Consider the following 14,664-nt stretch of genomic DNA (forward strand, 5'->3'; position numbering starts at 1 on the left):
AAGGACCAATGCTGACACTCAACTACTCATACTGACAGACAAAAAGGAAGGGACTAAAGAAAGGCAACAAAAAAAAAAAAAATCAGCTGTGGCTCCTCTTCTTGCCCTTTGCAGTTCACAGGGCTCATGTCTTGGGATCAGGATTCCTACCCAATTTTCACAGATTATGTGCATTTATAGTTTTCTTTAAACTCCTCTCTGCCAAGTGTCAGACATACCTTAACAGATGATTTTTAGCTTCCTTTGAAGTAGGGCAGATGAACAATGGGTATTTTTAGTACTTTTTTTTAAAAAAAGCATTAAAAATATGCTTGTAGCTATAAAAATTGTCTAGGGCTAAATTTCTTAATAAATAACTTTGGTTACAATTACTTAGCAATACATATTTGGTGCTTGGGCTTCAAGGGATCTGTGCAGCCCAGTTGGAGAAGGTGGCAGGTTGGCAACCAAGAGTGACTTCACTTCTGCACTCAACCACCTCTTCCACAGCCACAGGTGATATGTTTTCTTCACTACTTCAGACTGACTTTTAATTCAACAGGAAGGTAAAAGAGGTGAGGCAGCAACCAGGCTGCTTTTGTTTTCTCCAGTCCATGGAGCAGAGCTGTGAGAGGATGGCCTCTACCTGCAGATCAGTTTGCCTCACCTAAGGTTACACACCAAGGCTCTCCAACCCCCCTTGTACAAGCAACTATGGGCAGTGGTCACTTCCAAGGCACAATCCATCTGTCCTGCACTACAAAGCTCTGATAAATCATGCTCTTGACTTCACTGGCTATGCACTAAGGAGTCAGACCAATCTCACCATGGGTTTACCAGGTGATGAAGGCAGGTGGTCTCCAGTTGACACCCACCTAGCTGCACATTTACCCAAACTTCAGCAACCCTGGGGATCTCTTTGCAATCCTTGGTAGAACCGAGCATAACTGGTCAGAAGCACAAGTAAGGACTTAAGTGAACAGCAATTCAAGCAAGGCAAGTTTCAGACCACCCAGGACCCAGATCACAGACCCAGACAATGCCAACACAGTGCACCATAACAGCTACACAAAGCAAATCCTGCAAGACTATGTTGGTCTGTACATGGAAAAAGCCTAACATCTCTGGAAGCACGTAAGGCAACTTACCAAAAGAAAAAACCCAGCAAGCTTTATTTCATGAACTCTTGGATAGATGCTCACACATAACAGAAGCTTTGATTCTGGACCTCCAAACAGCCAAGGCTTAAGAAAAAAGGGTTCTAGTATGTCCAATTTACGACTGTTGGGAAAAGCAACAAATCACATCAAAACAGCTACTCAAAACCTATCCAGCTATAGGCCATCACTGTGTAGTTTAAGAATATTTCGCTCCATTGCTTGAATGCATTTATATTCTTCCAGGCAGTTTTCCTGATGTTTTCTAAGGATTCCCCAATGCAACAACAAATGATCTTTCTTTTAATAGTATCACTGGATGCGCTCTAACCTGCATCTAGGGACACCCTGCTCTGCTCAGATAAAACTTAATTGTTCTTCTGACATCGTACAATGAAGGAACTTTAAACTCACCTAATATATGGAGCAACCCTCTATTTTAACATTTTCCATAGCCCCAATGCCTACAGGAACATTTCTCAAGTAAAAAAAACTCACTTAAAATGTTCCAGGAGAGCACAGATAACCAACCTACACCTAGTGAGAAAAAGAATATATTTATTTTTTTAAAAGTGTCAAATAAAGGATTAGATTTTTTTCTGCTGTAGTAGGTATCAGTGATGCTGTGGAGCATTTTACAAAGAGAATTTCAGCTGCTGGCAACAAACTGCAAAAACCCCTACAGCATGTCTGTACTGATTTTTTTCCCCTAGACTATTTCCAGAACCTTTTGCTTTCCATCAAAATATCAGGACAGCATAGGTGCACACCATAAAATTCTGTGGTTTGGTAGTGGAAATTTCAGCTCCTGACCTTTTGGGTTAATGGCACCATTTAAATTTAAGACACAATGAAGCCATTAACCAATTACTCGCACTGACCTCACTGGTAAGGGGAAGACTGTCAACATTGAGAATGAGGCCAATTATTTAGGTGCCATCATCTGTTCAGGAAGTCACCCTCTTCAGCTGGTTAGGAGACTATCCCAGGCTGGAGGATGATGACATGGATTTATCTCTTCCCGCCTTTGTCACTTCTCAACTGCCATACAGGCACAAATACTTTGATGCTTAGGAAACTCCTACCAGCAGAGATAACACTCCTCAGCAACTCAGATTACTTCACACACACAGAGTTTTGTTTTCTTTCTCCACTGGCATCAGTCAGGGCTTAATATGTTCAAGACTCCAGTCATCATCATCAAGAGCCTCCCATGCACATGGCCTGTGCCCACAGCCCCAGACTATGAACACTGCCATGAGAAAAACTGCAGCCCTGCACATGTTGCTGACAGATACAGGATTTCCTCCACTAATGAACTCCCTGAAATTTCATCACTTGCTGTTCCATGTGGAAAGCAGAGCCAACCTTTCCTTCTGTATCATTAGGATCATAACAGTAATTTATTAAAAAAAATAATCTGTCAGAACTAGATGCTATTGCACATTTCATAAGCTTTTAAGTAATGAATGAAGGAAAAAAAACCCAAAACATCTCACAGATGCAGTCACATCAACTACACAAACCAAAATAAGACCAGATACTAAAAATGAATGTTGGGAAAAAAACAACATGTAAGTGTATACAGTAAAATCTTGTTCCAAATGCTTCCACAAGACCCAGATCGAAATCACTTTAAAAAACACTGCAATCAAGCTTAATGGAGGCTTTACTTTATTCAGCTATTTAAGAATCCAGAAAAAAAAAAAACAAAAACAACTCAATTCCTACACAAGAGACTGCTTTTGTAAGATTCAGATTAAGATGAACAGGCCAGATGCTGTGCTGTACCAAATTTCTTCCTCAGCATTTTCCCATCCTGTCCACGAGCTCAGCCTCACCATTCTGTGAAAGGGCAACTGCTGAGCATCAGAGCTGACAGGTTTAACAGGAAGGAGGAAAAAAAGCACATCAGCCGATGACATTCCCATACCACAAGAGGATCCCAAACGTGTTGTTAAACACTACGAAAAGCAACACAACCTGGCAAAATTTCAAACAGGTTTCCAGTAGAGTGACCTGCAAGGAGCAGCATGAGATTCATGGAGTCAAGCAAGGAGGAAGCCCCGGCCACTGCCAGGTGTGCTCCCAGGGCTGAGTGTCCTGATGGGCCCCACCTGCAGCCTCCACCCCCACCCTGGTCCAGGTGCTCCATTTAAGCTCAGGGCTGGGGCACAGAGAGGAAAACTCCGGCCTTTGAGTTTCTAAGAAAGTGAATGGAGAAAGACAACGGGGTGCATAGCTCCAGCTGTAACCTCCAGCAATGCATCTCTCAAGTATAGGGCTGGGATTTTTGTCAGTCAGACATTTGTAGTGCAAGACTGGTTAGATGCACTGAGAGGCACACAAATCCAGAAAGTGTGTCTCTGTACCACATGGAGCATCCCAGTATTACAGATGATTTAACTACGTGGTTCCATAAAGGGTAGTTAGTTCTGGGTGTTAATAACCCTGATTCAGAACTCTGCTCAGCAATGTACTCATTAGCCAGACCATCTGTGTAAAGGGAACAACCTACGCTGTCACAGCACACGGAGCCTGGGGCTGACCTTAATATCTTCCCCCACATACCAGCAGAGGACAAGAGGAGGGAAATTTGGCATTAGTTTCTGTCTTCACTGCTGCCAGAGGAAGATAGCTGGGCTGGAAAGGAAGTTCCTCACCTCTCCAGTCACTTTGCCAGCTGTGGCAAATGTGAAGTGGCAACTTCTCTTCCTCCTAAGGTCCCACTGGTGAAGTGGGAAATCTAGATGTCCTGTTAAGATATGGCAAGTCCTGTTTAGATATCACAGGACTCTGACTTACTGGGGAATGAGGGGCTTCACAGATCACGTGAAAGAATAAAACCTCCCAACACAGCCAGTGTAAATTATTTGATGGACTCGAAAGTGCCCAGCATGACATGGAATTACATTGCAAATATACTCTATTTGTTACTTGTTATTCCATCCTCTGTAGCACACATGTGCTAAGACAGGCTGCAACACTGCCTGGGGCACATTCCTGGACATTCCTCCTACCTGCACACAGGCCCTATGCAGGTCCCTAAGATCCCTTAGCTGACTGCTACAGGAGCAGCCTACACAACAGATTCAGGCAGGTTGGACGGACTACAAGACAGTAAGGATACATCCCAGCACTGAGTGAAACGTGCAGTCATGTCCAAGACATCTTTAAGCACGTTCAGGATTAGGCCTCTCTTTCTAGGCACACCATTCTTCCAAAACCTGCTTTTCTGGCCAACAAACATGCTCCCTTCTCAGGATGGAAAAAAAGCAAAACAAACCATCCAAACCAATCTGCTTAATGTGCTATTTACTTCAGGAAGTGCCATTTTTTCTTCTCTATCAATCTCTTTTCATCCTTGATTCCTTAACTGCATTCATCTATTGTGTTTATTAATTTACTCTGACTGCTGCCACGTCAAAGTACAGATGCAGAGAGCAGACCCAATGCTATTGCGTGCTCTCTGCTTACATGAGAGCCCGAGAAGGGCTCCAGTGAGCCAAGTACAAACCACAGTGTGGAGCCCCGAGTGAGAGGAAACTCTGAGAGGGATTTCAATGACTCTTCTAAGACATAATTAAAGCTGATGTTTTCTTTAGAGCAGTGAAATTCAGCAACAAGTACATTAACAGAAAGGCTGGTATTGCAAACACCAACAGGCAAAAGGCATCTCAATTCAACTGAAAGTAAATTGTCTGGATTTTGAAATGCTACCTAGAATGCCAGTGAGTGTATACAAAGTGCTTTATCTCTTCTCATCATGGCATGGGAGAAATAATCTCCCACACATCAAGGCTGCTAGTGGGAACCTTGTCCTGTGGAAACAACACTTCTTTCTAAGGTTTCAGCATTCAGTTTTGCTGCTGCGCAATTCCCTTCCATCTAAGGGAAGGGATCAAATTAAAGGTTTTTGTCAGATGTTTGATTCTGCAAAGCCTGTAGTAGTTTAGCATCTTTGATATTTCCACCTTTCTGCCATCCATTCAAGACTTGCCAGTGGGTTAGAAAGCTGTTTATCAGGGAATACGTGACCAACAGACAAGCAGGAGAGCATAAGGACTTCTCTCAGGAAAGCAGAAACAAAACCAAACAAAGTTATTCAAAACCACAGCTACTTGAACGAGGAGCAAAAATTAAAATTGTTGGCAAGTGACAGACCTGGAAACAGGAGTCAGTATCAGACCAGCTTTGTATCATATCATATTAATATCTTGACTGCTGCAAATGACACTTCATAATCTCGGATACAGAACCAGTAATAAACCTCTCTGGCAAAGCCACAGGTGCTCAATACAGCTCTACAGCTCAACTGGAACTGAAGCAACAACCCCTGTTTGCACATGTCCCTTAGCAGTGCAGCAGCCACCCTTCTGCAAACCCAGAGAACCCACACGCAGCCACCAGCAGCTCCTCACACACTTCTTGGCAAGACAAAGCAGATTTCGTGGGTATTACTATTTCCATAAACTGGCAGGCACAAGGAGATGAGATAAATCTATAACCTACAGACAGGTCTAGAGCAGAGCATAGGCCTTAGGATCCTGCATCTGGTGGGCAAATCCTTCCACGAAGATGAGGTTTTGAAATTTTCGTGGGAATGTACAGAGGAGATGGGCAAGCTTTCTTTGCCCCAGGGGTGTCAGGCCTCTCTTCTGACCTAGAAAGCTCCTCCAGTAAAAGTATTTCTATTAAACAACATCCATGTACCTTAGAGAACCTGGAGTTCTGCATAAGCAATAAGCAACAGCTTGGCAAAAGGAGGCTTTACATGGGCTACTGCAACTAAAGAAACTGGCAAGGACGTCAAAAGGTATCAATTCAGCTATAAAAACACTCATGAAAAGCAATCTGGAACTATGCATTTATAAGAGAAATTAAATACAAAAGGATATGCAGTGAACATGCTTGTTGGGAGGGTCGGGAAACCCAGTGTTTATGTATTACCCATAAGAAACCATTGGCACACAGATATTTACCTTACAGCAAACCACGGTGCCTAACTGAAAAAGACCTAAAAAAACAAGTGAAGACAAACTAACAGCAAGAAAGGTGCAAAGACCTGAACTATACAAAGACTCTTTAGCTATACATTGCATGGAAGTATGGAGGACAATGGTTCAAATAAAGTCAACTGTGTTGGAAATAGTGCATGAAATCCCAGAAGTGACAAAACTACTAGTCAGTGAAGAAAATGAAAGGAGCCAAGTGGAAGAAATCAATCAAGAAGAAAAAGTAAGCTTTTTTTTTATAAAGGCAGGCAAGGGGCCAGATAACATCGATGGACACGCATACAAAAAAAAAAAACAACAACCCAACAGAAAAGTGTAGCTCTATCTCCAAGAACAGCAAGTGATAAATTTGATAATAAACTAGAAAGCTCCAAACTAAGGAATGACAGCGAGCAGTGAGGGGTGAAAACAATTTTTCTTGTGCTGGAAAAAAACCCACCTTCTAATGCAAATGGATGAGCTGATTAACAAAGCTTGCAGAGCCTGTTGTGAAAGACGGGTGAATGGAGAGAACCCGAGGGAGACACTAAGAGCATGTAAACCAAATCAGGGAGCAGCTGACTGCATTCAGAGGGAAGAGGCTATAGGAGCACTTAGAAACACAGAAAACAAGAATATGACCTAGGCTGCACGAAGCACTAGTAAACACACTGAAGTGGAGGGCAACAGGAGGCATCTGTTCAATGTATTCTTAGACTGCAGAAGTATCAGCAGTTTTACAAATACCACCATTTATTATTATTAGTTTTTATAATCGTGGGGGAAGCACTAGAATACTTATTTTTACTGAAGTTACACAAAACCCACACAGAAACCACACTTGTTTTTCAGTACTAAAAACCCAACTGTTGAAAGGTGAGAACAACCCTTAATTTATGGAAATCCCAAACGCAATCTCCCATGCATTAACTTTAAATCATTATGGAAACAAAGGCTGCATATTTTGTCTATTGTGGGGATACTGAAGTACCTTTTTTTTAGAAATAGTTTACTATGTCAATGAAAATGCAGATGCTTCTGTGCACTTCAGGGACTTCAAACACTGCATCAATTATCTGAATAAGTAATGAAAAGACATTGTGAATAAAATGGTTCACCAAGCCTGGTTCACAAGTCAATTGCTTTCTGAATCCAGTAATATACTGTAATATTTGACATGTTATTTCTTTTTGCAAGAGGTTAAGAGTTTTCCATGCCCCTATGCTATACTTGCTGCAAACAGTTTGGGGAGAAAAAAACCTGACCAAATATAAAAGACTGCAAGAAGTACAACACACCTTTGGATTCTCTGCCATAACCCCCTTTTCACATAAGAGAAAAAACCCGAAAAAAAGTCCCTGAAACCAAAAAGTTGAAGTCCAACCAAACCAGAAACATGAAAATGTCCCTAGCAGACTGGGCCAGTGATAAGCAATTTAATACTTTCAAATTCAATCCCTGACAAACTGGACTAGGGCACAGTAGAACACGAAATGTCTGTTTGTTGAGCTATGGTTTCCAAAGAGTCTCTTACTGGCACCTGGAAACAGAGTAAGCATAAGGCTGATTATCATTTCTGTAACCCCCAAGGAAAACTATCATGCAAGATGTTTGAGTAAGAGCAATGCTGTTCGAAGGCAGCATTCATAAACAGAACAAAGACTAAACAAAAGGCTAAACAAGTACATCATAATTAACAACTACAACCAAACTTTTAATTAAGATATGTAAGAAAAATCAAGGAGAGCTAATTAAAAAAACACCAGCGTATATACTTTCTTAGAAAAATCTGAATTGGTACCGTGAAATAAACAGGCTAATTAGAAGTGACCACAATTATTTTGTCACTGTTATTGAGTTTAGTCATGATTTTTCAGCTTGCTCTTTAATTCTGCATCTTGTCTGCACTCCTCTGTTGTTCGAATGCAGGATTTTTCCATCCAATTTCTTTAAAAACTAAGCAAAAGTGAAGAAAATACCCTAGAGATTACACTTTGTATGTCTGGCATATTTTGTCATTAGTTTTGAGACACACTCTTTTCTGCCTAGGTCAGTATAATTCTTGCAGGGCCAGAATTATAATTATTCTACTCCCCCTATTCATCCAGAAAAAATCCACAGTTACCACAAATGAATCCTGATACAATTGCCACATCAATAATGCTACACTCCACATGTTTTTCTTTTATCCAGGCAGCCAGACCAGCATAAGTACATGATGCTGCTTCACACAGATTTTACTGTTAGGTATCAACTTCCCTTAAGGCCAAAAAACCGTTACAGATAATAGGAATCTAACTGGCAATATTAAGGTTTTACTTCTTTCCTCTTATATACTACCCTTTCATGAAAATACATCCATTCTCATTACTTTTGCCATTCTTCAAAACTGTTACCATGCTGATTTGAACAGTAACACTTAGTTAATGCTGATAGAAACAAGTAAAGAAAAATGCTGACACAATCCGGAGTTATTTAAGAAGTTATTTGCTACATATCTATTTCTCGAAAATTAATAAAAAGTTGCTGACTCCCAGCAGTAAAAATCCCAAGTACACCTAGGCAAAATAAAAATGGGTAAAAAAGGGAATTCCCATCCACAACCCCAGAATGCAAACACCAAAATGATTTGCAATTAACGACTTCTACCTCTCCCCTACCTCTCCCCTACGGTGTTGGCACTATATCCACAACTCTACTGAGATACATGTTAACTCTTTCTGCTTATCAGACTGAGCAGGATCCACCTTCCAGAAAGTTGTTTCTGCAGCAACATGGAAGCAAAATTCTACTTTTTAAAATACTCTTACATCTAACAGAAACTGATGGCCTCTTAAAGTTCTGCTCTGGCACACCACTACACATCAGCCCAAAGTAACCCTTGAAGTACCCAGGAAGAGCTGGCTGCTCACCACAATATCTTCCCTCACTCCACATTTAAAGTTCCAGGCAATTGCTGTCCTAACTGTAGCTTTCAGACTATTATGGCTGTAGGGTGTCCCCTTTTTCCCTCTCCACAAAACCAGGGCATTCTGAACTAGTAAAGCAACCTTGTCTTTACTAACACCAAAGCACACATCTTCCTTGGAAGTCACTAAACTTTTAAGCTTGAGGCGTTTCCTTCTTTGCACTGAGACAAAAATAAAGAGTCCTTCCTCTACATGGCTAAAAAAAGTTTCAAACCCCCTTTAAAATTGAGAAAAAACATACATGCCTGTGCCAGGTATCTCATAGATCGGAATCTCCATTTCCTCAGACTATTCCCAGGCTCCTCTATTGCCAAAGGTAGACAAGCACTTTCTCCCTAGTCTGTATTTTTCTGTTCGATAGGTGGAATTAAGTAAAAGGCTTATTTCTGTGCAAAGGCTTCTTCTTCTGCATAGCAATAAGCCTCACATTGTAATTGATTTTTTTTAAGTGTCATTTAAATTATTTTGGTATGATTTATCTTTCCTTACTTTTTCCTAAAACATCTCAGAATATTAACAAGGAAATAAATGTAGTAATACTCTAACATCTTCAAACATTACCTAATTTAAAAATCTAATTTACTTTTCATCATTTAGGCTTCCTTACTATTTCAGATGTCACTCAGTGTGGATAGTAAAATTAGACTATCAATTTCATTTTTGCTTTGAACGTGTTGCAGGTTCTGCTTCTCAACCACTAGAACTTTCATGTTTAAAGTTTCCAAAATTGTTCTGGAACTTTTAATTTAAAAAAAGGGGGAACTACTGCTTTGTTTTTATTAAAACAATTCTCAAGTGCTCTCCCTGGCCCTTTTTACAAGAGAAGGCCAAGTGTTGGCACAAAAATAAGCCTCCAACGTACCTGTTAAGTAGTAGTAAGTGGCTTTCTATTAATACAGAGAGACAATAAAAGTCTTAAATGGCACTGAGGGTGCCATTGTGTACAATGGCCTTCCAAACAAGTCAGTGGGAGACCTGCTTAAGAACGAATAAACAAATTGAAAAAGTAATAATACACGATTATGTCCTACTCTTGCTTTGGTGAAATTTAAAAGATGATTTATCACCAAAGGCAGCCTTACTGTCTTAAGGCCTCCACAACCAGTGTCAGCTTTATTCAAGGCCTGCCATCACACTTGAAAAGAACTCAAGGAAAACATTTAGGAAAACTTATTAACACACGTGTTCACTGACAGAACTTACTTTGGAAATAGTTTTTTATACGGAATAATAAATGAACAGAAGTCTCAACTACATCCAAGCTAACCTTTTTACATGTGGGAATACCTCACACCATCAGTCCGCTGCAGGAAAAAAAAGCTACCAGCACAAAACCAGCACCAACTTCGAGAGTTAAGTATTAGGCAATTAAAACTACACAAGTCATGGGTAAAGACTTTAATTAAAAACACCTTAACTGTGCTAATCACTGTAAACTGGGTTGAGCCTGGAAGCTGTAGATACATCACCAGGGGCACAGGGAGGGAAAGGAGGAGATGCCCCCCTGGCAGGGGCACAGGGAGGGAAAGGAGGAGATGCCCCCCTGGCAGGGGCACAGGGAGGGAAAGGAGGAGATGCCCCCCTGGCAGGGGCACAGGGAGGGAAGGAGGACAAGGCACCCGCAGGGTCTCGGTCCCGGCGGATCTCGCCGGTCCCGCCCGGGTCTCCCACCCGCGATACGCCCCTGGCCGCCACCACCCCGCAAAGCTCCGGTGGACACATTTTCCGTCTAAAAACGCTAGTTTAGGAACCACCATGCAAAAGCTCTTTTTTCTTATTAAAAGAAAAAAAAATAAAGAAAAAGAAAAAAGGCACGCATCACCCGAACCGCTCCGCGCGCGGCCCCGCTCCCGGCGGGCCCCGGCTCCCGCTCCCGGCGGCGCTCGACGCCCCGAGCGCGGATTCTCCGCCCGAAGCGGGGGAGGCGCGGGTGTGTGTGTGCGTGTGCGCGTTCCCCCACCCCGCCACCTTCACCTCCGCGCCGCGGCGGCGCTGACCGACGGGGAAGCGGCGGGACGCGGGAAAAGGCACCCGCGCCGCCCGCCCGCCGCTCTGCCCGCGGCCGTGCCCCCCCTGTGCCGCCCCGGGCCCGGCCCCGCTCCGGGGGTGTCGGTTCCTCACCGCGTCCCGCTCGCGCATCCTCCGCCGGGGGGGCGCCACGAGGAACGAGACCACGCGCGGCGAGCACGTGGCGGCGACGGCGGCGGCTACGGGGTCTCCCGCGCGGCGCTTACGGGGCGGCGTGAGGCGGCACCGCCGCCATCTTGGAGCTCGAGTGGCCGCGGGAGGTGGGTCCGGGAGGGTTCTTATGGCTAACGGGGCGGGCAACATCTGTGCGGGGTGCGGGAGAGGGCACCTGTGTGGGTCGGGGGAGCAGCTCGGTAACGTACCCAGGGGGTCCCCACACCTGTGCTCCCTCACAGGTGCCTCCCGATGCTTGGAACAGAAACTGGGAGATGCTTCCCTTTGTCCGCGACCCTCTCCCGTAAAGTTGTACGAAGGAGGATTTTGAGTAGGTTAAAAAGCCTCTTTTTTTTTTTTTCAGTCGGTGCTCAAGGAAAGGATAAGATGATGTGACACAAATGTATGATCGTGTGCCACAAATAGAACGTTGTGGGAAGCTTTCCCTTAGACATAAGCTTTGTCCTATATTTTTTCAAACAGTTTGTTTCCTTGCTGGGTAGGTCATTCTTAGCATTAGGCTAAATTTGGCTGCAGATGCACCAACAGTGAAGACAGACACCGAGGGAGCTCAGTTAGACCAGAGCTCAGCTGTGGCCTGGCCAGGAACATGGGTGCAAAATTATTTACATTTTTACTGACTTTTTTTTTTCAGGGAGCTTGGTTGAAAGTAACAAACATTCAAGCATTTAAATAAAATACCTTGAGTCTAGAAAATTAGAAGTTTATAGGATGGCCTGCCTGGTTTGCTCTAGTGCTGCGAGCCATGTATACAACTTGCATTAATTTCAAGGGTATTTCTAACACAAAGTGAGGAAAGACTGAACAACTCAGGCCTTTTGAAGATCTGTACCTGGAACTTCAAAACAAGGTCCAATCTCTGCTTCCAGTACGGATGGCAGAATTTGTACTTGTTTATGCACTTTGATTTTCAGTTCTTTGTGTATAAATTTAGCTGTGGGTGGAGTATCCTGAGCCAGATTTCTTCCTATATGCTATACATACAGGATGACAGAGAGACATACATGATTCTGTGTTAGATTGACAAGGAATTGCATTTCCCAGCGAATGCTGGATCAGAGCCATCTGTTTCAGAAATTAGCATAGCAGCAATTTGTTTGTTTGGCTTCATCTGTCTATTAGTTTGGTCCAAATCCTCTTGTTTTAGAGACACACTAGCACATAGGGAAGGGACCCGTCATCTGCTCTGTGCAGGCATCCCCTAAAATACATAAATTATTCTAACAAGAGGAGATATGAAATGTCATTGTCAGAAATCCAGACAAAGCAAAAGTAAGATTCTTTTTTTTCCCCTGTAAACAAATTTGACTTTCTCAGTGCACTCTTATTCTTCCATTAAAAATCATCTGGCTCTAAACAGTGTACTGGTCTCAGAATACTTCTTTCCAACCCAAAGTAGTGTTGCTGTACTTGTAGGTGCACTGGATCTTTCCCTTCTGTTTATTTTGACAGAATGATGGAAATCCTTCCTGACTTAAAGCCTCCACAACTTTCTTTTGAAGAGGTATTGATATTCTTAAAAACTGAGGAGTCCAGCTGCAAACAACAGTCAGGAAAAGGGCATTGGTCCATTAAATGATAAGGTATCACTCCGTTAGACAACAGCTTTTCTAAAAGCAGTTCACTTTGAGTTCTGTACCTAAAGAAAATGACATCTCTTACATAGCTTTTTTTTATTTGCTGCATACCAAGTCTGCAGTATTCAACATTTTAGTTATTTGCCTAGATTTTTAAGGTCTTTGGGGGGAAAAAAATAAAAATTCTACTTAATACTTCAAAAACTCGCATCTACCATTTTATAGTTCCTACTGGATCTGGTTACAGTGCAAATATTTCTCCACAGACATAGCGAAAGGTCTGCACTGTTGTACAACTAATGATCACTCTGTGGCATTTGCTTGATGATACAAGTTTCAGATGATATTCCTAACTGCTCTTTAAAAATATAACTAAAAATAGTTATAAGAAAGTCTTCTGTACCCTTGAGAAGTGTAAAGCCCAATATAGTTATTCTGAAAAGAGAATTCTAGGTAGACCTGCTCAAATATGAGGAACTGTGATGTTTCTTACAAGTCATTGCTGCTAATGCACAATTTAGAGATGTACTACACAAAGTAAAAGGTTTAGTTCATTTTCGTGTTACTTCATTTCTTAGTCACATGGCAGAACCAACAACAAAAACTCCTTCTAAAATAAGAACTTACATTTCTCTGTCAGATAAACAAGTCCTGTGTTGTAGGCAATGACAGTAATGTGAAGTCTCAACTCAGAGGATGTGAGTGCTCATTGTGCCCATGCACTGCAAATCACCTGTGGTGCTTTGTGTGCGTCTGTCTCTACCTGAGCATCTCACTCAAGTTACTCCTCCCACACTCCGCCCCGTTTCTTTGTCTAATCCCAACAACCAACAGTCCGATCTGCTGCAGTTTGGAAACCTGGGCTGAATGGAGGGGGAGTTGCCAGTGAGAAGAGGCTTTCCCAGGTCGCTGCTAAACCCATAAACACCTAGGGCAGGGCTGTGCTCTCACTGCCTGATGATGAAACAGCGGGACCAGCTAAAGTCAGACGGTGACAACATCTGGTGGCTTCGCTGTGCTGTCAGAGCTCGCTGATGAAATTGCCCATTCAGAAGATGCATTTTGAATCAATACCTGGGTAATGCACACCACGGTGTTTAGAACAAATAGCAAATGTTGTCAGAAGTAAATAGTTCTGTATTTTAAGCAATGGAAAGAGTGTGTAAGTGCTTTTCCAGGGTAAGTGTAGAAAGCCATTACAAAGCTTATCTTTTCAAGTGACCTATAAAAGCTATAAACACATCAAAGGCTTTCAGGACATCAGATACAAACTTTAATTCTTCCCACAGTCAAAAACTCCCATGAAGCCACTGTCCCTGGATCACGACTCCAGGTATGCTCAGTAATGCTAATGGAACTCACACTTACATGGGCAGCTTCATTCACAAACTGTAATTTAATTCAGGTTACAATTTATTAAGCAGTGATTTCTTGTAGTGATTTTTTTCTCTAAATTGTTGAATGTAAGGCAACACAATTTTTTTAGAATAGAATTTCTTGTAGGTTTTATTATTACAGAAAGAAAAACCATTAAAATGTAGCTGAAATGTTTCTGCTTCAAGGCAGCAGCTTTTTGTTTACAGCTGGCAGGTTGAGAGGTTATATTTGTGTCATAAGTAAAGGTGGGTGAAATTTCTTCCAGGTAAAGAGTCTAGACTTTCATAGCAATCTGAGATTTTAGCAGCAGTTTTTCTTATATTGTTGTCCAGCTCTAACCATAATGCATTTAGTCAGTCACAACACTGCGAATTTAGTGAATGTGGCTTTTTGATTTTTTAAAATACTA

General features: G+C 42.2%; 1 protein-coding gene across 3 annotated transcripts in view; it reads right to left on the bottom strand.

Annotated features, from left to right (window-relative positions):
- ELAVL4 (ELAV like RNA binding protein 4) overlaps positions 1-11,445 on the bottom strand; it is an 82,721-nt gene extending 71,276 nt beyond the window's left edge. For all 3 annotated transcript variants that reach the window (XM_064665276.1, XM_064665275.1, XM_064665274.1), the window contains exon 1: positions 11,221-11,445. In XM_064665276.1, the coding sequence (XP_064521346.1) occupies positions 11,221-11,430 (210 nt within the window). In that variant the 5' untranslated portion in view covers positions 11,431-11,445. The remainder of the gene's footprint in view (positions 1-11,220) is intronic.
- Between the last annotated feature and the right edge of the window lie 3,219 nt (positions 11,446-14,664).

This window comes from Pseudopipra pipra, chromosome 9 (assembly GCF_036250125.1).
Source record: "Pseudopipra pipra isolate bDixPip1 chromosome 9, bDixPip1.hap1, whole genome shotgun sequence".
Lineage (NCBI taxonomy): Eukaryota > Metazoa > Chordata > Aves > Passeriformes > Pipridae > Pseudopipra > Pseudopipra pipra.